At 45.3% G+C, this 24,129-nt stretch overlaps 1 protein-coding gene across 3 annotated transcripts in view; it reads right to left on the bottom strand.

Annotated features, from left to right (window-relative positions):
* Positions 1 to 24,129, bottom strand: part of Prkce (protein kinase C, epsilon) — a 499,694-nt gene that overhangs the window by 185,187 nt on the left and 290,378 nt on the right. For 2 of the 3 annotated variants that reach the window (XM_013517553.1, XM_013517554.1), the window contains 2 exons: positions 4,409 to 4,568; positions 1,802 to 1,836 (listed from right to left, as the gene is read on the bottom strand). In XM_013517553.1, the coding sequence (XP_013373007.1) occupies positions 1,802 to 1,836; positions 4,409 to 4,568 (195 nt within the window). Of the gene's footprint in view, positions 1 to 1,801; positions 1,837 to 4,408; positions 4,569 to 19,496; positions 19,620 to 24,129 lie in introns of all 3 variants that reach the window. The other variant, XM_005390971.2, reaches the window with a different exon arrangement.

Here is a 24,129-nt window from a genome sequence, read left to right as displayed (position 1 = left end):
GCTTTCACCCCAAGGCGTGGTCGGGTGTCAGTGGAGGAGGGAAGGGAATCCACGTCCCTTCTGCCACTGAGTTGGAACTTCAGACCTCCTTAGAGTCCTTTAAGCAGGTATTTCCAAGTCTGCCTCCAGTGCCCCGAGGGTTCCCCACACAAGCTGCAGAGGAATGAAGCGGTATGTGCAAAGGCCCTGGCGGGTCTCTCTAGTTCTGAGTGCACCAATCACCCGGCTGGCTGTCACCTGCTTCCCTGCCAGGAAGCTCTCTCTAAGAAGATGTCATGTTGCCCCTGTTGTCCCGAGTCACCACAGACCGGCTGATGGGTGAGGGAGAAATGACCTAGATGACCCTGAAGTTCTTAGAGTTTTCTTTTTTTAATCATGCTAACCTTTAAAATTTTCCACTTTAATATGTCCACAAAAAGTGGCCTGTGGGATCAGGGGGCAAGATGGGCAACTGGCGGCTAAAGAGGTGAGTGCTCTGCATGGCCGCACGCCGCGCCAAGTCACAGCAACTGCCCACAGAGACACCCTGGCTCTCCCAAGGGTGAGACAGTGCTGGCCAAGGAGACAGCCAGCCTCCCTGCTGTCACCGTACAGAGCCTCAGTGTGACCACCTCACATTTCTATCCTCCAGTTCTGAACAACTCACCCTTGAATTGGAAAAAACATCAATACCTTCAAGGGAGCCTTTACTATGACTATGATTACTACTATTATTATTACTTTGTAGTATGGACGTTTGAACGTAGGGGTGTTTTAGCACTGAGCTACATTCCCAGACCTTTTATTTATTTATGTATGTATGTATGTATGTATGTATGTATGTATTTATTTAATTTTGAGATGGTCTCACTAAGTTGGCCAGGCAGGGATTGCACTTGCAATCCTCCTGCTTCAGCTTCCCTAAGTGCTGCAATTAACAGTGTGTCACCACACCTGGCTGAGCTTGAAATTTTTTCAGAGCTAACTATTCCACAGTAGCAATTTAAAAAAAAACAAACCAAAAACAGAGTGGACAAGATCTGTTCAGTGACCCTGACTAAAACAAGCAGGTGAGAGAACCTGAGGGAGCTGACAGGGCACAGACCTGCGCGGCATGAAACAAACTTCCAAAGAAGCCGTGTTCAGCCTCCCTAAGAGAGAGCAAAGGGCTACCTGCTCCTGCTGTGCCAAAACGCTGGAACGCTGCAGGGACCAGGAGCTTCCTGTCTGCAAGGCACCTCCAAAGCACATACATGGAGTAACACAGTCAGGGGCAAAGCAAGCAGGGCTCCCTTTCTCGGAGAGAGAGGGTAAACACGCCAACCTTAGAGGGCAGCAGTCCCCAACCTTAGAGGGCAGCAGTCCCCAACCTTTTGGCACATGGCACCAGGCACCAGTTCTGCGGAAGACAATTCGTCCATGGGCGGGGTGGGGTGGGGTGGGGTGGTGGTGGGGTTTCCGGATTAGAGTCTTCTAAGGAGCATGCAACCTAGAACCCTCCCATGGGTACTGTATAGGAGAGTTCACGCTCCTGAGAGAATCCCGTGCTCTCCGGATCTGGCAGGAGGTGGAGTTCAGGTGGAGCCACCATAGGGAATAGCCTTAAATACAGATGGAGCTTCGCTCACTGCCCGCGGCTCTCCTCCTGCTGTGCAGACGGTTCCTAACAGGCCCCGGATTGGTACTGGGACAGGCCTTAGGGTTGGGGACCCCTGGTACAGAGCCTCTAAAGAGCACCAGACCCAGCACTCCTTCCCCAAGCAAGAGGGATCTGAATCTAACCATGGGTTTCCAAAGTCTCGGTTCACAAAGCACCTCTTACCTTGACATTGGTATCCCTGCTTTCCTATGACCCCCCTGAAAAGAAGAACACAATCCTTTAAGAAAAAGAAACACCAAGCCACTCCGTTCTCCCCACCCACTTGCTGTACTGAGCCCAGAGAGCCTGTCGGGGAGTGCAGACGCCTCCCTCGCAAGGTGCCTCAAGATGCCTCCTCCCAGAAGGCCATGGGGGGCAGCCATGCCAGCAGGGCGGCAGTGTACTGCCAAGCTACCCACGAGCCTGCCTGCTCTGAACAGGCCCTGAGCAGCTCAACATTCCTGTCCTCCTGGATGAAACAGCTCCCACTTGTCTCCAGCACCCGGATGCATTCTGTGAGCTCTGTGACCGTGAGGAAGGTCTGTGGCTGGCAGACATATTCCCTGGGCATCCTAAAGACTGCTAAGAAGTCTGTGGTCAGGACTGGGCAGGGGGAGGGGGAGGACTGTTTGAGTAAAGGGAAACATTATGGATTCCTTCCACGGCCAGGGCAGAGTCCTTGGGGCAGGGCTCGAAGGCGGCATGGAAACGGATCAGGCCCACCTACCCTTGTGCCTGTCCTCAGTGTCCCAGTGAAAGCAGGGTGGGACAAACCCAGTGGGACGAGCTGGAAGTGATGGGGCCACACCCCAGGAAACCTAGGGCTCAGTGGTATTCAGCATAGGCTTAGAGGAGCCCTCGTAAGACCAACTACTCAAATCACAGCCAAAATGCGGACAGTGGGGGTCAGGCCATGAGGACGTACTGGGAATGATGCACCTCTGAGTGGGCGGGGAGCAGGGGCTCTTTCTGCTTCAGCTGGGTTCTCCCTCAGCTGAGTCAGCTCAGATGTCCATGCCAACCTCAGTGACTTACGTCGTTACATCACAAGCGTAAGGCAAAAGACTCAGGAGCCCAGGGGGCCGCAGAGCCCCATTCACATGTCCCCTGGCTGGGTCCACGGTGAAACCTGGCCTCACTTGCCCTCCCCTGCTGGACCCAATGTATGGGCCACTTCTACACTGGCATCAAAGAGCCCAAGGGTACTGGCCAGAAAGGCCGATGTCGGGCAAAGCATGAGGTTTAAAGTCCGACTAAGCTGAGGTGGAATCACGCCTCTAACATCTCCCGGCTAGAGGACAGCGGGCTGGTCTCTTTCTATTTCTGAACACTGGCCTTGTTAGTGGGATGGAGCTCATACTACCTAGTTCACAGGACAATGGGAGGACTGAATTAGGTATTTTTGATATTTAAGATAGAACCTGGCATACGGTAATATCCATTAAAATCCCTCCCCAAGTATAAGACCAGTGTCCCGTATCTTCTGCACTACTCAGAGGCCTAGCACACCTCACTCTATCAAAATCCTCATCAAGAGAAATGTCACCTTCTCCAGGGAGCCTCCCAGACCATTCTAGAACCTGAGAACCCAGCATCCAGGCAGAGCACAGTTAGAATGCTTACTGAGAACTCCTTTGTACTCCAGATACCTGCAGCCCAGTATTTTTCACTTTGCTATGGAAAAGTTCAAATATATACTGGAGTGACAAACCCAACAGACCCTGATGAGCCCACCATCCAGCTCTACCTATCCATGAATGGCCAGCCCCATATCATCCCCACCCTGAGCCTGTCTCCCCCCTGCCAGAATTATTTTTATCAAACTCTAAGTATCATAGCTCATTTGTAAATATTTCAACTCATCTTTCTAAAAGGAAAGGGTTTTTTCCAAAAACACAATTACACTATCACCATTGGCGATAGATTCTTCATTCCTTAAAGTGACCCCTGTTCCTTCTTTGTCTTTGTCTCCTGCGCACCTCACACACACACTTAACCCCGCTGGAAAAGTCTTCTGCAATCCGGAGGAACAAAGCACATTAGTGCTTACTTCCTATATTTATTTCTTTCAACATACACAGTGAAATTTATTTTCATGTGAAATTTATTACTTTTCAATTCTGGCAAAAGTTTTAAAATCTGAGAAACCACTCTACAATCTGTTTTATTAAAAACACCCTGGCTGTCATTATCAAATTCTTCAAGGCTTTTGCCAGCTCTGTAAGGCAGGTAATGCTCTTTCCTTATTAAAATATGTCTTCCAAACCTTAGAATCAGAATACTAAAAATATATCAAAATTATCCTCGGAACCACCCTCTAAAGCTCATACTTAATATACATCATACTTAGGATTTAATTAGAGAAATCTCACCTTCATTTCGAATTGAAATGTGATGATTTTGTCTGGAAGAAACTCATACCTCACCCGTTATTATCATTCACAATGAAATACCTTCTTTTATTTACCCCAGCCCCTTTTAACACATTCACACAGGGCCATAATTTCAGTGTCTCACTGCCAGTCAGCTTGGACCACCGGTAGTACATGTGTGACTGTCCCATCAGGTGGCTTTTTATTAATCTTCTTAGTACAAAGACCAATAAAAGTGATTAGACCTGTTTGTACCACCAGTGGTCCAAGCTGCCCATTTGGACAGTCATGCATGTGCCACTGAGATTCAAGCAAGCAGGACCATGTTAAGTGAATTCATCATTGCCCCCTTCCCCCCTCCTGACCTTTGTGGCACAAAGAAGTCCCAACCAGAGGTTCCCGGGGAGGAGGGGCTTACCAGATGAAATCTCTGCAGTGGGAGCAGTAGGTGGGCTGCCGAAGGTAAGTGGCCATGAATTTGTGGCCATTGACCTGGTGGACCCTGCGCCTGACGGCCCCTTGCCTCTTCCTCGGTCGCATGCGCTCCCTAAACACACGCTCTTCATTGTCTTTAGGGGCTGGGGAAAGACAGAGCAAAGAAGAAACAGAGCGGGTTAGTGCACCTGAACAATGACTTCCCGCCGCTGGCCACCGTACCCCACGGTGAGGGAAGGTGGAAGGCAGCTCTCAGGTCCTTAGAGGTCATACCAATCTGTATTCTGCTGCCCGCAAAGTGGCCCATCCTGCTCCACACCAGCTTCATGTTCAAGAGGATAGAAGTCAAATGCTCAAGGTTCAAGGAAGGAAAGAAGGAAGCAAGGAAGTCTGGGTAGTGTGACCCTGGGGACACGATGTTCCTCACCCTCAGCCTCTGCAGGCTTCTCCCTCAGTAGACAGGGACTACACTGCTTCCCAGTCCCCTACAGAAGAGATGGGGGACCCCCACCCCCACTTGCCTAATTGCCTGGCACAGAGCAGAAGCTGTCTAACATACTGCCTTCTACCTCTTTCTCGGGCCCAGACATGGACAACCAAGAACTTTTTGCTAAAGGTCAAAAGAAGAAGGAAACGTAACACTGTGAAAGCAGACAGCCTCCCAACACCAGACCCACCACCCGCTAGAAATGGAAGAGCCTTATTTTTTCCCTCCCTTCCACCTCTGAGATTGCCCCAAACCTAAGATCACCTTGCAAGGGGACCGGAAGATGACCACAAAAATATTAGTGATCATTGTTAGGGGCCGTGGGTTTGTGTGTACCCTGGATTCATATGTCAGCTCCTTAGCCCCATGGTGATGGCTATCTGGATATGGGAGATAGTTAGATAAGGTGAGGTCACAATGGTGAGCCTCTCGTGGTGGACAAAGCATCCCTATATGCAGAGGAAGAGACCCAGGCAAGTAGCCCTCAGTCACAGGAGCACACAGTGAGAAGGTGACCTTTTCCAAGGCAGGAGGAGGGGCCTCAGGACCATGCTGGCCCCCTGGTATCGGGCCTCTGGCCTGTAGAGCTGAGGGGATACACATCTGTGTTTGCGGCTGCCCGGGCTGTGGGATTTTGCTCTGGCAGCTGGAGTCAAGACAGTGCAGTGGGGACCACAGCACAAGTTTCCTGCAGCAGGTGCTACGCTGTGTGCATCACCTGTGGTGACTCAGTGACTCTTCACATCCGCCGCAGAGTCCTGGCACCTCCACTGCATGGAAAGGGAGCCTAACGGGTCTATTCCTGACAATGCGGAGACACAGGGATGCGCGCAGAGACTAGCGCAGAGCACAGGGGAGCAGCCAGCACCCCACTGTCCACGCAGTGCTCAAGGGACACCAAACCCCACCCAGCAAGCCCCCAGGCTCTAAGCTGAGTGGTGTCTTTATGGGAAGTGGTACTGCCTGTGGCTTCACTGAGGACAGGTGTGGACAGGCCCTGGTGCCCTGCCGAGCTCTAGGCATCTTCAAGAGGCCCTGGAGGGGTCCTTACACTGCGCAGCTTTAAATGCACCAAGAAGCCTCGGTAACCCCCAACACCTGCTGTACCGGCCAGTGACTGACACTCCATCAAAGTGGTGCCCGCAGTGGAAGGAGAAGCCTTGCTCCCTCCTGGACTTCTTGAGTACAAGATTCCCTACTGAGGTCACATGTGTGACCCAAACAGCTCTTCAATCTAAGAGCATTTTGCAAGGGCAGAGGACAACTGAAGGAGGAAAAGGGAGGGAATGGGGACCAAATGTCCAGGTGTGCTCCAGGACAGCAGCATCCTCTAGGCGGGCAGGTAGTCAGCCCCGCGGCTCCCTGTCTTGGCTCCTCCCCTGCTGTGTTGCTTCCCGCCCTCCCCCTCCTTTCTTTCCTCCCCTCCTTCTCATCCTCTCCTTCCTTCCTTCCTTCCTTCCTTCCTTCCTTCCTTCCTTCCTTCCTTCCTTCCTTCCTTCCTCTCTCCTTCTCCCTCTCTTCTCTCTCTCCTTCCCTCCTTCCCTCCTTCCTTCCTTCCCTCTCTTTTCTCTTTCAGGAACTAGGGATTGAATACAGGCTCCTGCATGTTAGGCAAGCACTCTACCACTGAGCTACATCCTCAACCTTTTTTATTTTTTTAAGATAAAGTCTGAGTTGGACAGGCTGCCACGTGTTCTTCCTGCTCTAGCCTCCTTAGTAACTGGGGTTATAGCCTGCCTGGGTTTTCATTTTTAACTGGTACTTACTGTTTCAAAAGTCTCAGATACCAACTATCTTTTGGAAAGAGAAAACACCCTATTACCTGTCTTACCACAACCTAGGGGCCCTGACTCACTGACCTAATGCTCACAGGAAAACCCCAGGTGATATAACACAGAGACTTCTACGCACACACACACACACACACACACACACACACACACTACAGAAGCATGGCAATCACCACTTGGTTCTGCAATTGTAGGTAATTTTTATTTCCCTATCATGTTTTCACCATATTTAGAATGTTCCATTTTTATGATCAAGAAAAAGATATAACTAAAAATCAGATCTGTTCAGTAACCCTTACTTGCTACAAACATCAACTACAAAAATTAATCCCCAAAAGCACAGTGTCGGGCATTGTATGTTAGGGAATGGGGATCTGTTTTGTAAAAAGCATCCTTCCCTTTTTTACAGAGCTTACCACAGAATACATTTACACAGCAAGTCAGCTCCTAATGCATTTAAGATGCAATCTGATTTAGAAATTTACTAGTTATTTGGATCCTGGAACACTCTATTTTCAGTTAAAATAGTGGTGGTGAGTCCCATCTAATTCTAAGGAAAGCTGCCGTAATGGTGAATGGTCTTCTCTGAGAGCATTTTTTTTTAATACTGAGGACTGAACCCAAGGCTTTCCCATGGAGCTACATCCCAGCACCACCACCCAACCACCTTTTTTTAAGTTTTTGAGACAGGGTCTTACTAGGTCACTAATTTGCCCAGGCTGGGCTTACACTTGCAATCCTCCTGCCTCAGCCTCTAGGAATGCTAGATTTACAGCCTTGCACCACCATACCGAGCTCTTTTTTCTCAAGTTTTACAGAAATCAGCACTGAAATCAAATGCTCTAAGGGTATGTACACCGATTGAAGAGGGCAATATGGCAAACAAAGAATTGAACTGCATTCTTGTCCAGACCTCTTGGTGGGAGCTGACACCTGGAGGGAAGCTGTGTAAAGGGGTGAGGCAGCACCTCCTGTGGTTAGGCAGAGAGCCAAGGCCAACTCCCCTAAGAGCGGGACTCCGCCAGTGCCCTCTTCCTCCTGCCACAGAGCACATCTGCATTCCTTCTAAGCCAAAGACACGGGAAAGGAAACAGATGGTAACAGAAGCAGAAAGACACAGGTCAACTTTATGCTTCAAGTGAGTCCATATGGGAAGCTACATGCAGGAAACAGGAGAAAGAGCTGGTGGAAACACCCCAATTCCACATTCCTCTGGACGAGGGGCCAAGCGTCAGGCTGGAGCACCCTCTGCCCTGTCACCCACAGGCAGGGAAAGAAGCAGCCTATGTAACACACCCATGAAGAGAGAAGCCACATGACTGCTCTGCTGTCTCCTCCCCAGGACCTGCCTGTTAGGCCTGAAATCCACCAGAAATGGATCTCTGCAGCACTTCCAACTGCTGTGAAGGGCGATTTTCAAAACGCAGCTCCCCACATATGTGTAGGCCTATTTCTGGGCTTTCTACTTTGACCCGTAAGTCTGTATATCTGTTTTTATGCCAGAGCCGTATAGTTTTAATCACTGAGCCTTTGTTATATATTTTAAAATCAGAAAGCGTGATGTCTCCACTTCTTGTTCTTCTTGATCAAAATTACTTTGGTATTCAGACTTTTGTGGTTCTATATGAATTTCAGGATTGTTTTTTCTGTTTCTCCGGGGGAAAAATTCTGCTGGCATTTTGATAGGAGTCACACTAAATCTGAAGATCACTGCAGGAAATATGGGCATTTTAACAACATTCATTCTTCTAAACCATGAAAAGTCAACTGATGCCAGGCATGGTGGCACATGTCTGTAGTCCCAGTACTTAGGAGGCTGAGGCAGGAGGACTGTGAGTTCCAGGCCAGCCTGGGTGACACAGTGAGCTCAAAACTAGCTGGAAACCAAACCAAACCAAACCAAACCAAACCAAACCAAACCAAACCAAACCAAACCAAAAAAAACCAAACCAAACCAAACCACGCCAACCCAAGCCAAGCCAAACCAAACCAACAAAAAAACCTGATACAAACTTACAATGAGGAAATGACAGTCTCTTTAATAAACAGTACTGGGGAAACTGAATATCTACATGCAAAAAAGTAAAATTGGACATCAATCTTATGCTATGCACAAATATCAATTCAAAATGACTAAAGACTTAAAGTAATATCTAAAATCATAAAGCTTCTAGAAGATGAACTTCTAGGGAAAACAAACTTCTGGGGAAAAGCTTCTTGGCATTGGCCTTGACAATGATTTATTGGATCTGACACCAAAAAACTAACAAAAGCAAAAAACAGACAATAGGAGCTATATCAAACTAAACATCTTTTGCATGGCCAAGGAAACCACCAACAGGATGAAAAGCAATACATGGAATGGGAGAAAACATTTGCAAACAGTATATATGACCAAGGATTAATATCCAAAGTGTATAAAGAGCTTTTAGAAAATAACAAAGAAATTATCCAATTCACAAACATATAGAACTGAAAAGACATTTCCACACAAGACATACAGTGGACAGGTAGTATATGAAAAGATGTCCAACATCACTAATTATCAGAGAAATACATAGAAACTACAACGAGATCTCACTTTAGACCTGTTAGGTTGGCTCCCACACAAAGAAACAGAAGTTCAGTGTTAGCAAGGAGAAGGATAAAGGGGAACACTTAGTGCTGTTGGTGCGACTGGAAATTGAACCAGCTACTGTGGAAAGTATGGAGGGCCCTCAAAAAATTAAAAATAGAACTACTATATGATCTAACACCCCAGCTTCTGGATACATGTCTAAAGGAACTGAAATCAGATGTCTGCTATATCAAACTAAACATCTTTTGCATGGCCAAGGAAACCAGCAACAGGATTCTGTCTAAAGGAACTGAATGCAGATGTCTGCATTCTCCTGTTCTTTGCAGCATTATTCACAATAGCCAAGACACAGAAACAATCCAAATGTGCACTGATGGATGAGCGGATAAAAGGAAGTGTAGATACATAAGTAGAGTGTTGTTTAGCCAAAAAAGAAGGAAATGCTGCCACTTGGCACAATGAACATGAACCCAGAGGACCCCGTGCTAAGTAAAAAAGCCAGTAACAGGACAGACACTGCACAATACTACTTATATGGGAGTTCTAAGATAGCAGAACTCAAAAAAGCAGAGGATAAGACAGTAGCTGCCAGAGCTTGGAGGTAATGCAAGTGAGGGTGGTACTTGTCAAAGGATACAAAGTTCTGGTTATGCAAGGTGAATTAATTCATCCTAGAGATCTACTATATAGCATAGTCCCTATAATTCACTGTATTATATACCTGAAAATTTGCTAAGAGAGTGGATATCAAGTGTTACCATAAAAACAAATGAATTAGATGAAAATACAGTGCAGCTCTCATGGTAGTGATAACATTGTATGTATATAATGTAAGCACGAGAAAACAGGAATATGAATGTGTGTATATACACATGCACACATGCATTACACTACACATCAAATATATAATTTATATAGTACTATATGCTGATCCATCATACAACGTATTTCTTTAGAATAGGTTTTGCTTTTTTTTTTTTTTTACAATCTGTGATATATTTGTGAAGAACCCAGGGGGCTGTCTTACAGAATATTCCACCACTTGAGTTTGTTTGTTTTCTCCCAATTAGTTTCAGATCAGATGGGAAGAATACACTGAGGCCTGTGCATCAACCCATTCAAAAACACCCATCAAGGTCTTTATGGATAACCGAAAATGATGTGAACATAAACTTTACAGAAAGAGAAACACAAAATATTCACTCTTATTAGGGATTTTCAGAATGCAAAGCAGAGAAGTCCTGACATACCATTTAACACCTAACAAGGCAACACATTTCTTTTAAAATGACATTATCAAATTTTGGCAAGTTATTAGGAAACTGACTTATCCCTTCATTGCTACAGACAATGCCAGTTGACGTACATTTTCAGATAGCAATATTACAAAACATAGCAAACATCACAAAGAGATTCATATCCTTTGATTTGGAGTTGGCATATTACAATACATTGCAAACACTGCAATGAGATTCCCACACTTTGATCTGGCAACTCCTTAGGAATTAAACCTAAATTAATCATTACACAGAGACTAAAAGCTATATATTCATAACTTCGAGATATCCTCCAATGCATACCCATATTAGCCAACAAATAGAAATAACTGCTCTAACATTCATGAGACCAGTCTGATGGCATAATTATATCTGTAACAACTTTTAAAACTGTGAGAAAAGACAAGAGCAATGGGGGAGGTGCATTATAATACTGTGAAGACAGACTGTACAACGTTAAAAGTAACGTAAGAGTAAGAATTATGCTGTTGTGGTTTGTGTCTAGATGTCCCCCTAAAATCTCATGTGGTCATAGGTGGGGCCTTTCAGAGGTGGCTGGATCTGGAGTGTGTGATGCTGGGATCAGGGTGTGTGATTACTACATTAGTTTGAAGCAATGGTTTGGCATAGTTGTGGGTAGGATTAAGGGTGACCCACTCTGGGTGTGAGTGCTGTCCATCCTAAGGGCGGGTAGGCTGGCTAAGATATAAGGGATAGAAAGAGGGGTTCTGGTTGCGTGTTGCTTGCTGCCTTCCACTTGCCACAAACTGCTTCTCCTCTGTGATGCCCCTCTGCCATGCCACACTGCCTTGGAGACAGCTGACTATGGACTGAAACATCTACAACCACTGAGCCAAAATAAACCTGTCCTCCTTCAACTTTGGGTGTTGGGTATTTTGTCTCAGCAATGAGAAAGGTAACTAAAACATATGCTATATTAGAATGATGTGATTATGTTTTTTAATATTCCAAATACATTCTTTCATGTTCTTTTGTAACTTCTTAAAGCTTGGTCTCTACCTAAAGCATTAGGTAACAGGAGGCTCATGCTGTGGGAGCGAGGGTCTTCCTGGCTGGCACAGAAGAAGCACCAGAGGTTGTTCTGTGGAACGGGACAGATGACAAATTTCATCAGCTTCCTAACTGCCTGTGGAGTGGAACGGAGTCAGTGCCCGGTTCTCTGGGCAGCCAGAGTCTCCTGCACCTTGGACTTGCGCTGAAGGCTGCTCCTGTTTGTCATTGGATGCACCCAGCTATGCACAGCTAGTAAGACTGTTCATGTGCCTTGGCCTTTGAAGCAAACCAAAGTTAGATGCCCTTTCATGGGACCTAAGAGCCCCCCTTTTTTTTTTTGTACCGGGAATCAAACTCACAACCTCAGGCTTGCCAGGCAAGTGCTTATGCTGCTGAGCTACATCCCCGGCTAGAGCCCTTATTTTATGGAAGCACCTGGCACATAACAAAAAAGGCTACCACCAAGCTCTATCTCTTCTGTGAAACTTTCTGTGGAGATGTAAATCCTGCTTGGCCGGATAAGATGATAAGAATTCACAAAAGGCCTAAGGCTGAGGAGAAATGTTCTCTGACGCAGCTACCAGCTACTGGGTCTGCAGTGAGCCCAACCTCCCACAGCATTCCAGACATGGTTCCTACTTCCTCCAATTAGTCTGTAAATGTCAAACTCCTAAGAGCTTTTACATCAATGGGTGTTTAACAGTCCCGCCATGTACAAGAAACTGACAGGTTGCAGGCAGGTGGTGGGAACAGCAAAAAGGAACTTGTGCTACGTAGTTATTATTCTGTTTATCTAACCTCCCTTGGTCCCTTTTGTTTAGGAGTGAGACTTCTCAGCTTAGACCAGAAGAACACTCAAAAATGCCAGCAGAGGCTGCCCCTGGCACCAGATTCTACATCCTTCTCAGGCCAGTCTGGTTATTTAAGGTCTCAGTGCTCCACTGTGCTCTCCTTACCAGTGACATATCTTCCTGCAAAAAGTGAGTTGAAAGAAGTAAACACTGCCCCCACAAGAGGTCAAAGGTACCCTCAACCTAGGCCTTCTCAGGATACCTTTAAGTTCTGAAAACCTAGTGGGGAATTTCTCATAGTCTCAAGTGCCTGCACCCCTGGACACTAGCACTTTCCTCCAGGGTACACGTGCCAAGTTAAGAGTCAACTCTGCCTGCTCCATGCCTGGACTAATAGGCATGGATGTCCCTTTGTGGGCACCAGTGTCACTTACCATCACAGGATGGTCACTCGCTCTCAGGATTCAGGGCACACAGGGGCCTCTCCATAGCGGGTATGCTGTAGGGTCTTCTGCTTTCTGAGCTCTCCCTCTTTGGACTCCTCTTGTTGAACCAGGTGTTGGGAGACATTTGCCTCAGACTTGATTTATGTCTTTGAACAAGTCATTTGATCTCTCTTTGGGCATTCAGCTTCTTATTTACCAAGACTGGGGAACGCAACAGCGTATCTGCACCCAAGCTGGTATTAGCTCCAAGCTGTCTCACAGCTGGACTTCCGGGGAGTTTAATTTTGCCTCTTAATTCTCTAGTTTGATGTTATGAACTTCTCGGTAAAAAAAAAATAAAAAAATAAAAAAAAATGCAAGATCAATATAAGGAAAGGAAAACAAAACAAGATACTAAAAATCAAAGTGGCGGTGCCTTTATGTTTTTATTCTCTATGAGGAAAATACGTTATATTTTCAAGTGAAATAAATGCCTCATGACAGTGGATTTTAAGTAAATATTTATGTGTCGCCAGCGAGTATGTCCTACATGTTGTACTCACACAATGCATTACAAAAAATTCATGTTCAAAACAGGAAAGAGGAAACAGCAGTTAATTCCTTCAGAGAGATGGCTCCAGGCTATCTATATCTTCTCAGAGCCACACAGTGTACATCAGAGCATCTGAGAGGGAGGCCTGGATTGTCCCCATGTTTTATTCTGCGTATAATCTAATCAGGAGAGCACTGGTGGCATTTCAAGATTAGCATCTCAAATTTAATATAAACGGCTTTTTTCTCCCTCTTCTTCCCTTTCTGAATGACCTTTGCTATATTCTTGGCAAAGCTTATACTCTGTCCAGCTACAGAAATCGTGGACAGAGTATAAGCGTGGTGAGCCCATGCTTTATAGGAAAAAACCCAACACCATGTGAAGCCCCTGCACAGGCATAGGGCAGAGAAGGCAGCACTGGCGCATGCCAAGGGGACCCATGTGACTGTGGTAAGGAGCCCCCATTTCCACCAGCCTAAGGGAAAAGCGCTGAAGAGAAGGGTTCCAACCAAGCAGGAAGTCTGCCTGCCTCTACACACATGCATTCATTCTCTCCTTTAGACCATCAGTTACATGTTGGGGTCACAGCAGAGGAAGAGTCACCACCCCTAGGAAGAAACCAGAGAAAAACGGCCTTCAGGCAGACCTCCTAAAAGTTTGGAGAAGGCTCCTAGCCTGGGAAATCAGCCAAGTGGGGCACCAGCCAAGGGAGGAGCCCGAGGCCCTATGGTGCCAGTGATGTCCAGGATGAATCACAGGAAACTGAGCTATTGCTGAATTCTTGGGCACCTGAGCACTATGGAGCTTATGGTCATGAGGTCAGCTCTTGTCCACTGTTTATGTTTGGTATTAGCACCTGTCGAGGATCACAGTGCCAGAAAGCTTAGCTAGGCATCTTTGGGCTCTCAGGGGCTAGGGGGTGGTTGTAGGGAAAGGTAGGTGTCAATGCCAAGTGAGGTCCGGGCCTCCGTCCCCACCCTAGTAAGTAACAAACCCTTTAATGTCAGGCACTGCAGACAAACGGTTACAGATCTATTTATTGAGAAGCCCACGCCCTTCCAACACTGTTTATACCAGCTATTCCAATCATCCAAGCAGCAGTAATTCAGTGAGCTAAACATCCTAGCCTCAAATGCTTCATTAGGGGCTTCACAGAGCTTCTCAAAATTAAGCACCTGACCATTGCCCCAGATTCCACAACGAACTACCCACCCCCGGAAGCGCTTCTGCTAAGGTACTTCTGATGTCTCCTTAGTTCAAATTAAAAAAGAAAACTCATGACCTCTCCCAAGGAGATCTGGAGTCCTGGGCAGGGTTTCTATGAAGCCGGTGGAGTCGATCTTTCTTTTAAGACTACTTACAAGGAAGGAGAACCGAAAGGAGTTACAGGATTAAAAAAATAAATAAATAAAAATAGAAAGGAATGGAAGAAAACAAAGGAGATAAAAATAAAGAAGATGAAAAGAAGATGATTGCTAAATTATTAAATCCAAGGTGTTAATTCATTAAATGAACCCTGTAACTTTCCAGAAAGCAGATGCATTTGTTTTACGTAGCACAATCTACTTGCCCTGGTCCTTGAGTTTCTCTGATGAGGACATAAGCTTTATTCCTTCCAGCCCCCCTCCCAATCATCACGATTCTCAGGCTCTCCTTTGCTGGTCATAATACAAAATGGTGCTGCCAGTTTGGAAAAGTTTCTAAGAAAATCAAATGCACACTCATACAACCTAGCAATCCCAGTCCCATGTATTTGCTCAAATAAAATGAAAACTTATGTTCATACAAAAACTTACACGTAAATATTTATAGAAGCTTTATTTATACATCACCCAAAACTGAAAACAAACCAAATGTCCCTCTAGCAGAGGATGGATAAACAAGCTGCCATACATTCACACAGTGCAGTTCTGCTCTGCAACAGAAAGGAATGAGTTCTGGATCCAAGCGATGGCATGGGTGAATCTCCAGTGTGTCACGCTAAGTCGAGGTGAGACCTCAGACTCAGAAGGCTACATTCAGACTATATGGTTCCACTTCAATGACATTCTGAAAAAAGCAATTACAGGTATTGAAGGGAGATGTGTAGTCACCAGAGGCTGAGGGTGGGAACGTGTCTGGCTACGAAAGCAAAAAGATAAAGGGAGAATCTGGGTGCTAAAACTAGGTCATGTTTTTTGTTGTTGTTACATTACATATTTTTATCCTCATCAAAGCTGGTCAGATTACCAGATGTAAGAATGCAAGATTAAGCAGACTATTAAAGGGAGTAAAAAATAAAAACAAAAAAATTATAAACAATACAGAGTTTCACCAAACAAGATGATAGGAATTCAATAATGGTTGTTATGTTGCATATTGTTGTCTTCAAATTAGTTGTTCAGATTACCAGATATAAGCATGCAAAATTGGCCAAAAGAAAGGAAGAAAAATGGTTTATTGCTCCTTTCAAGAAACCATCAGACATCAGCAGTACAGTTATCCCAGCTATCCTTCTGTATACGTAGATAGATAGAGAGATAGATAGATGATAGATTTTTCTTCTTCTTCTTCTTTCTTTCTTTATCTCCTTCCCCTAATTCCACTTATTTCCTCTTCTGAGCAATTTCTTTCCCTTTCCCAACATCTATTGTACGTTTTGGGTTCCACTTACTCTTTCATGTTCTTACACTAGGGAGACAACGTGATGTCTACACGTGTGGGTCTGGTTTATTTCACTTACGAGTATGTCCTGTGGTTATCTGGTTGCATGTATTTGTCAAAAGTAGCAGAATGGTACTGCGAAGGGTTCATTTGACTAAATGTAAACTGAATCTTAACTTAAAACACAAGAAAAAATATGGAAGGGCAGACCAGCTGCATCTTGGGCCGTGTGTCAGAAACGAATGACAACCGAGGGCAGCAGGTGAGAAGGAACATCTGTCTGCCTGCAGCATTTAAATAGGCTGTGAGAAGGCTGCCCCCCAGCATAGTAGCCTGCGCTGTGAGCGCAGAGGAAGCCACTGGACGTGACACAAACTGGCTCCTCTCCATTGCCTGGCTCCACTTCCATCTGTGGGCTTTCTGTTCTTGTCCCTGCCGTCTCGCCACCCAGCTGGGTGGGTCTCCTGAGCCCCTGTCCTTCCTCAAATTCCTTCCTCTAAGCTTCTCATCACACCAACCTTCCTTCTTCCTACACATCAGCCTTTCTCCTCTCTCCTAGCCAAAATCTTCCCCAGCCTTTAGATCTCATTCTTCCATGAAAATTTCCCTTACCAGAGCAGTCCACAGGGATCTCCTCTTTGAACTACCATGGTCCTTGGAGTCTTTACTATTCAATTTGACATTCACCCATTAAACATTTAATTATACACTTTCAGTGTGCTTGATACGGTGTTCCTATCGTTTTCTCTGCAAGATTGCTAGTTACTTTACGAAAAGAAGTCTTTAAGATTATTTTGCACCCTTCTCCCCATCCTCACCCCAACACCCTCACCGCTAGTTCCAATCACTGTTAATTGAATGAAATACCAAAGTATTGACAATAATAGGTGAGAGCAGCAATGTGGCACCAAACACATCGCAATACATCCACTTATAGCTCAAAATTGCCGTGTAGTTTTGTCCTTGCCTACAGCGTGACTAAAACCTCTTTTCACAAAATGAAAGCCGTCCTTAGCGCTAAACAATTTAACAGTTCATAAAGGACTCACAGTAGCACAGTAAATAACTACACTTCTTGACATGTAATTGTTTCTATTTATAAAATTTCTTTCATATTATAGCACATTGAAATGAGGGTTCCTACTCCCTCCTTTTAAAAAATACTCATCTAATTCTATATATTTCTTTCTTTTCTAGAAGTCTGCGGCCAAGGATCTTGAGTTAAAATGCACCCTCTACTGATGCTTCCCATTTTCATGCATCTTATGTTTAAGTTAGATAGGCCAATCTAATTAGTCTTTTAATCCTGCAGAACAGAGAGGGAAGGAGAGTATCACGCTGGGTTAATGCCATTAGACTTGGAGTCCCATGTTATATTTCATTAGATGTTCTTTGGTATCTTAACAGTAAAGGACAAATGGACAATGCCAGATTAATAAGTTATCTGGTTTCAGGAATTTATCTTTTCTTCACAAAAATGTTCTAACTGGCGTGTAATGTTGTTTGTCTCAGCATTGAGTATTCAGTGATATGGATATCGTCAGTCCTCCACTGGTTTGGCTATACTCATCCATTCCATCATATCACGGAGCCAGGCGTGTGGTAGAAGGAGTTTGAGAACTGTTTCCTTTGCTGCTCAGCACTGTGGGACCCACAAAGCTCCCTTCCGCGGGGGAGAGTAGTACTGAAAAGACTTGGAAGTTTGAGATCATTGCCCAGATTGACAGCTTCATCAAGGCCAGTCCTTTCTATTTACATCCTAAATGTGTGGGCTGAGGTACATTCCGGTAGACAAAAGCAGCTTGCAGATGAGACCACAGCAGCACGCTCTAGATCAGTGGTTCTCAGACGGGGCATATCCAAATCGCATGCCCTCCCCTCGCTTATTACAGTAGGCTTCTGGGTCCCCCCCCCCTCCGAGTTTCTATTTAGCAGGTCTAACAGCTCCTTGTGGAGGTTGCCAGGGCTGGAACCAATGCCTAGGTTGTCTGTCCTTCTCTGGGTCTTCAGAATTATTGGAGATCTCTGTGCTGAGATGGGAAGTAGCCCCAGATTATCCTTCAGCACCTAAGCCGGCCCCGAGGTCAGGAAAACACCCAGCTTGCTGTATGCTGCTGTGCAGCAGAGCTGGGGGTAGGAAGGTGACACGCCCTCAGGAACACAGCAAGGGCCTGAGTGAAGGGCCAAGGACAAAAGGGGTACAGTGCCACCGAGCAGGAAACCACCTAGATTCCACTCCCACCCCTGCACAGGGCACCTGCTCTGTACCCAGAATACAGCAGAGCCCCAAGAGGGTTTGAGGGAGGGGGATGCGGCATCCCAGGTAAAGAGGCTGCAGGCCTGGGGACCTTGCCCCCTAGCACCTCATCTCTTCTGCGGTCATCTGTGCCCCTCCCTGAAAGGAAGAAGCCTTTAAGATTAGCTTCTTCCTGTGTCCTCCCCGTGAGACTATCATAGGGCCCTTACAGGGAGACCTCCTCCCTATAAAACACATCCATGCTTCGGAGACCTCCTCCCTATAAAACACATCCATGCTTCGGAGACCTCCATCTCGATGGTCTGAGAACAGCCCTTGGGACTCACACAGGGATTTTTAAAGGCTTCCCAGGCGATTCAAACGCAAAAACACTGAGAACCAGATCTGTGCTTCTTGGGCCCCAAGACGCTTGTGCTGTTCTCCTTCACCATCCCCGCCCTTCGCCTGGGGAGAAGAATGGGTTTACAGCAAGGACATTTGTTTTGTTCCAGAAACCAAGCGAGCCAGAGGGATGGCGTTTAAATTCATCTCTTTCAACCTAAGAAGCAAAGGTACCAGGTAAGATTGCTGGGAAGAGGCGGCACAGCCTCCATGACTTCAAAAGCTTCTGCGAATCCATTCACCTCCGAGAAGCCAAACTCCTCTCAGCTTCGCCCACATCGCCCGGCAAACTAAGTTTAGCAGGTACACAAGCTAATTAAAACTAGTATTGCATGACACTGGCTCCCAACCCAGTACACAGTACACCTACCTGGGGACACGGTGATAAACCTGTGCCTGGGTCCTGGTGCAGCCGACTGAGTCACAGTCCCTGGAGCCAGGCAGTGGGGTTGTCTGATAGCTCACAAGGGGACTCTAATGTGCAGAGGCCGTCAGGAAGCGCTAACAGAGTGGGTGGTGGTGCCATCCAACTCGGGAGAGGCATCGAGGGACAAGAGCACTGATCAAGCATCTGACTCAGCAGCTGCTAGTGACGCTGAACAAGTGTTTTGGTTCAATGTCATTTTTTTCTTTTCACTTTATGGGCGCTGCTCAGTCGAGGATTCCAGGAGGTCACCTAGCAGGAGAAAAGGTCCGCGTGCAGGGAGGAGAGGAAGGTAAGCAGTGGAAGAAAAAGAACGAGGGGACGGGAGCTCCTTCTGTCCAAACGGAGACGCACATGAAAGGTATACTCGCTGGGCGTCCCACCTGTCATGCAGGAGAAAGCCTTGGCTCGGGCGCTAATCAGCTACGTGACCTTAGTGAAGGTCGTTTACCTTGCCTTGCCCTTCCCAAGACTGAATGACAAGGGACAGCGCTGGGTCTCCCGTGGGGTGCTGAGATTCTGCAGGTGTGCGCCATCATAACCACCAGGGTGTTCATGTGTGTTTGCCCCAAATCTATGACAAAAGAGGAGGGGCTTCAGAACTGAGCACTGCAAATGCAGGAGTCTGAGAATAACCAAGAATAACAGGCCTGGGCTCAGGGCAGAGCTACCATCATTTGAGAATTTCATTGTCTTAAACTCTGCTCAGTGACTTCCAGAAATGCAACTGGCTTGCCCTTTTTGCCCTTGAAAAGAGCTGTCAGGGTGAACTCAGCCTACCGTGTAAAAAACATTCTCCTCCTGTCACCTACGGCTTTATTTGACTTGCTGTGCTTCATCCTGATATTTTATATGCTCCTTGAAAACAGCAGCTGGTCGTCTAACAGGATCTTGGTGTTCTGTGACACAATATGACTCTCAGCCTCCTTTTTTCTATAGAAGTTGTGTTCCTGGAAAGCTGCGCATCAGTGGACTTTCCATCCATCAAGCCTAATTGCAATTGTACACTGTGTGCTCCATACGGGTACCCTGTGGTGAGTGCTATTGAAGAATGACTAAATGTTTTAGTAATGCTAATAATTATACCTTAATTCAACTGTTTGGTAAATCTAAATTTTAACATGGTGATTTCATGATTTCAGTGTAAAAGAGAGGTTGCTTTTTGTTTTCTTTTCTTTTTTTTTTTTTAATTTGAGCTTGTACCAAAGGGGGCCTGGGGTATTTGCTCCTTTACACTGAATACTTTCAGCAAAAGGAAAAGGAAGGGTATCTTATTGGTTTAAACCTCAGGGTGCTTTCTTGTGTTGACCCAATGAGAGAGAGAGAAGAGGGAGAGAGACAGACAGAGAGAGAGAGACAGAGACATAGAGAGACAGAGACAGACAGTCAGAGAGACAGAGACACAGAGAGAAAGACAGGCAAACAAAGAGAGAGAGAGAGAGAGAGGGGCTGGGGATTTAGCTCAGCGGCACAGTGCCTGCCTGGCAAGCATAAGGTCGTAAGTTCGATCTCCGGTACCGAAAGAAAAAAAAAGACAGAGAGAGAGAGAATAATGATGATTTGTATATGCTTACAAGGTAGCATGATACTGTGAAATGAGCACAATCCTTATGAGTTGGGGACCCAACTTCCTAGCTCTGTGCCTTTGGGTGAGTTCATTTCTTTCTCTAGGCTTTACTTTGTTAGCCTCTGCGAAGAAAATACAAGAATAAGTGATTTCTAAGTTCTTTTCAGCTCTGATATCCTAGGACTTCGGGTTCTTTGGACAGTCTGGAACATCTGAGGTTGTCAAGTTTTACAGTCCAAGAACCACTCTGTTAATGCTTTGACTAAGCTTGGCACAAACTCGGAGGATGTGGTATAGGAAAGCAAACTCACCACATACGGTTGTACAGGCTGTGCACTGCACACCATCCTACAGCCTTTGATATATTTGCTTCCTGCCCAGGGCTGCACTGGTTCAGGTGGGGCCACCATTTTGCTACATGTTTCATGGCCTAGCGGGACCCTAGTAAGAGCATGACCTTTCAGCCTAGTGGCAGCAGCGCACGAATATATGGCTAACATCTACATGTTGCCCGATGTCCAAAGGGCCTGCCTTCTGGGTCCCAGGACACCTTGGCTTGGGCCAGGGACACATCACATAATATGCCTGATTTCAATGAGGAAATCAGGGTTAAGCTGGAATGATGGATGTCCACAGACCTGCAAGGCAGAGAACACATGGGAAATGACTGTCACTGGAAGCATGACTTCCTGAACCGTCTTGATAAAGCTGCTCCTTGGATGACCCGATTCCTCCCCTAGGCTAACGCTGTCTAGCACAGTGGTTCTCAGTCCTGGTCACTTGTCAGAGTAACCTGAGAAGCTGACGCAAGCACAGTGCCCAAAACTGCTCTCCAAAGCCACCAAGTGAGGCTTGAACCTGTCTTGTTAACCTTCTGTGGTATCTAGGACAGCTGCAGGCACTAATGCAGTATCTGACCGGCATAGTCCAGAATAACACTCTGGGCACTAGGTACGAAGCCATAGGGGGGTCCAGAGAGTGACTCACAATCATGATCAAGGACAGACAACCCCAGGGGATATGAAAGGACACCACTGGGCTCTAGCTAAAGCGAACATGGTCCTGCGCTGAAAATCTCAAAACCACTAGAGGGACAGCAAAGGCACGGGCCTGGTAATTGGATCACACTTAGTGAGAGGAGGCAGGGGTTATTCAGAGTTATTCAGGAAGCAGCCAATCCTCACCCTGTCCGCCAGCCACTGCTTCCCGTCCTCAGACACATCTCTTCAAGAGAAGCACAAATAAGATGTTCCAGGCAGGCGCAGGGCTGGCTTGCACGCACTCCAGCCCCTCAACAGCTCATGCACTTGAGGGAATCTTTCTCTTCCAGGGCTCATTAGACACACAGCCTGGAATACCATCAAACCAGGGATCTGGTAGTGCCTGGGGAAACTGGGGCAGAGTCATGAATAGACCCTGGTAATGACCTTGACAGCTATTTTCTCCTCACCCAGCCAGAGCTCCTCATGCAAATGCACCGTGACATCTTTATCAACTATCCTCAAAATTAGAATGTGAGAAGGAGAAATAAATTAGCTCTCAGTGAGTGTAACTGAAAGTCTGCCAGCGAACTTCAAGATAAAGCTCTTCCTAATAAAAAGTGAAGATCAAACGCACTTGGCCAACAACCAGAGAGTGGCCAGTGTTCACTGCGGGGTAATAAATTACCTGATTTATAAAGAGGATCTGTTTTTACTTCTTCTTTTAAAACTAACCATTAGATTTTGGAAAATATAATGATTTCATTAAAGGCAAAGAAAAATTAAAGCAAGAAAAATAATAACAGCTGAAGACAGTTTCAGCCTCGTTCAAAATTTCATTTTGCAGAAAACAATTTAGTTGGGTTTCCCAGGATACCAGCGAGAGACACACTTTCTAAGGATTTATTTTAAGCAAGTGTTTTGCTTCATTCAACTCAGGAAGAAATTAAAATGTGAGTAGATCTATAACTATTTAAAAAATCAATAGTTCAAAAATTAACGTATTTCCAGTTTAAAGCCCAAAAGGTTTTTTTTTCAGAATCAGAGAAGCTGATCTTGAAAGTCACAGAAGAAAAATGGCAAAGAATATAAAAAATGTTGACAAACAAGAGCAAATAATGGGATCTATCTTCCCACTAAAGCAATTAAAATGGTATAAATTGGCTCAGGGGACTACATAGACAAAAGGAATAAAACAGATCAGAAACAGGAGGTTCAGTAGAAAACAGGGATTGATCATAACATGAACCTAAGTCCACAAGTTGTCAAATTGCAGGAAAAGTTGAATCAGGACCAAGTGTAAGAAGCCAACACAATTATTTTAAAGAAAAATAGGGAACCATGTGAATTTAGAGAGCACATCAAGCAGAATCATACTGAAATGCAAAGTGTCTATGGAGCAAAAGACACCACAAATGAATTATAATAAAAAAGTCACAAACACCCAGAGAAGATATTTACAATAAATAACAGACTCCGATTTAGTTAGTTAGTTTAGTTAGGTTCAGTATACATAAAACTCCTACCTTTAATAAGAAAAAGATAGCTAAAAAGAAAAATAAGCAAAAGATGGTAGCAAGTTTTCCTTGGAGGATATAAAATTGTCATTAATTCTAAAAGGAGACTTAACCTTACAAGAAACCAGAGAAATACAAATTAAAGCAATAATGACATGCTATGTTATACTAACAAATGGGCTAAAATTAAAATCTGGCATTACTAGGTGCTGGTGGGGATATAAACAAATTCTTATATACTGATGGTAGTGGATGTAAACTATTATAACCAGGTTGAAGAACAATTTAGCAAGAAAGCAATGAGGCACATATTCTACAAGCCAGTAGGTGTGGGCAAAAGTGGCAAACATATACACAATGAGAGAAAGATGCCCACTGGAATACTGTTTATGGTAGTGAAAACTGAGAACAATTTCATGTCCACCAGAAAATCAAAGGATTAAAAGTGGGATATTGTCATAAGAGGAATTTCATACAGCAGCTAAAATGAAGGAACAAAGTCTACAACATCAACATAGATAAATCTTTAGAACCTAATGTATCCTTTAAAAAGCAAATAACACAAGACAATGTACAGTGTATTATATAAAGACAAACTCACAACAAAAACATTTATGGACACATATGTGTTTGCTTTTTTTTTAAAGTGCACCCATAAGAACAGGCTAAACACCAACATCAGCTCAAGGGTTACCTCTGGAAGGGAAAAGAGCTAGAAACCTCACAAAAGGTGTACTTCAATTGTACCTAATGTTTTGTTTCTTTTTTTTTCAGTATTGGGAATCAAACTCAGGACCTTGCCCTTGCTAGGCAGGCACTTGTGCTGCTGAGCTATATCCCCAGGCCAAATTCTTATTTTATTTTATTTTATTTTATTTTATTTTATTTTATTTTATTTTATTTTATTTTGGTTTTTTAGGCGGGGATATGATCTCTCCATGTAGGCCAGGATGGCTTCAAACTCATGGTGACCCTCCTGCCTTAGTCTCCTAAGTGCTGGGATTACAAGCATGCACCACC

This window comes from Chinchilla lanigera, unplaced genomic scaffold (assembly GCF_000276665.1).
Source record: "Chinchilla lanigera isolate Chin_1 unplaced genomic scaffold, ChiLan1.0 scaffold00040, whole genome shotgun sequence".
In the NCBI taxonomy this organism is placed as follows: domain Eukaryota; kingdom Metazoa; phylum Chordata; class Mammalia; order Rodentia; family Chinchillidae; genus Chinchilla; species Chinchilla lanigera.
Note: the sequence above shows the minus strand (reverse complement) of the source record. Positions and strands in the feature narration are given on the sequence as shown.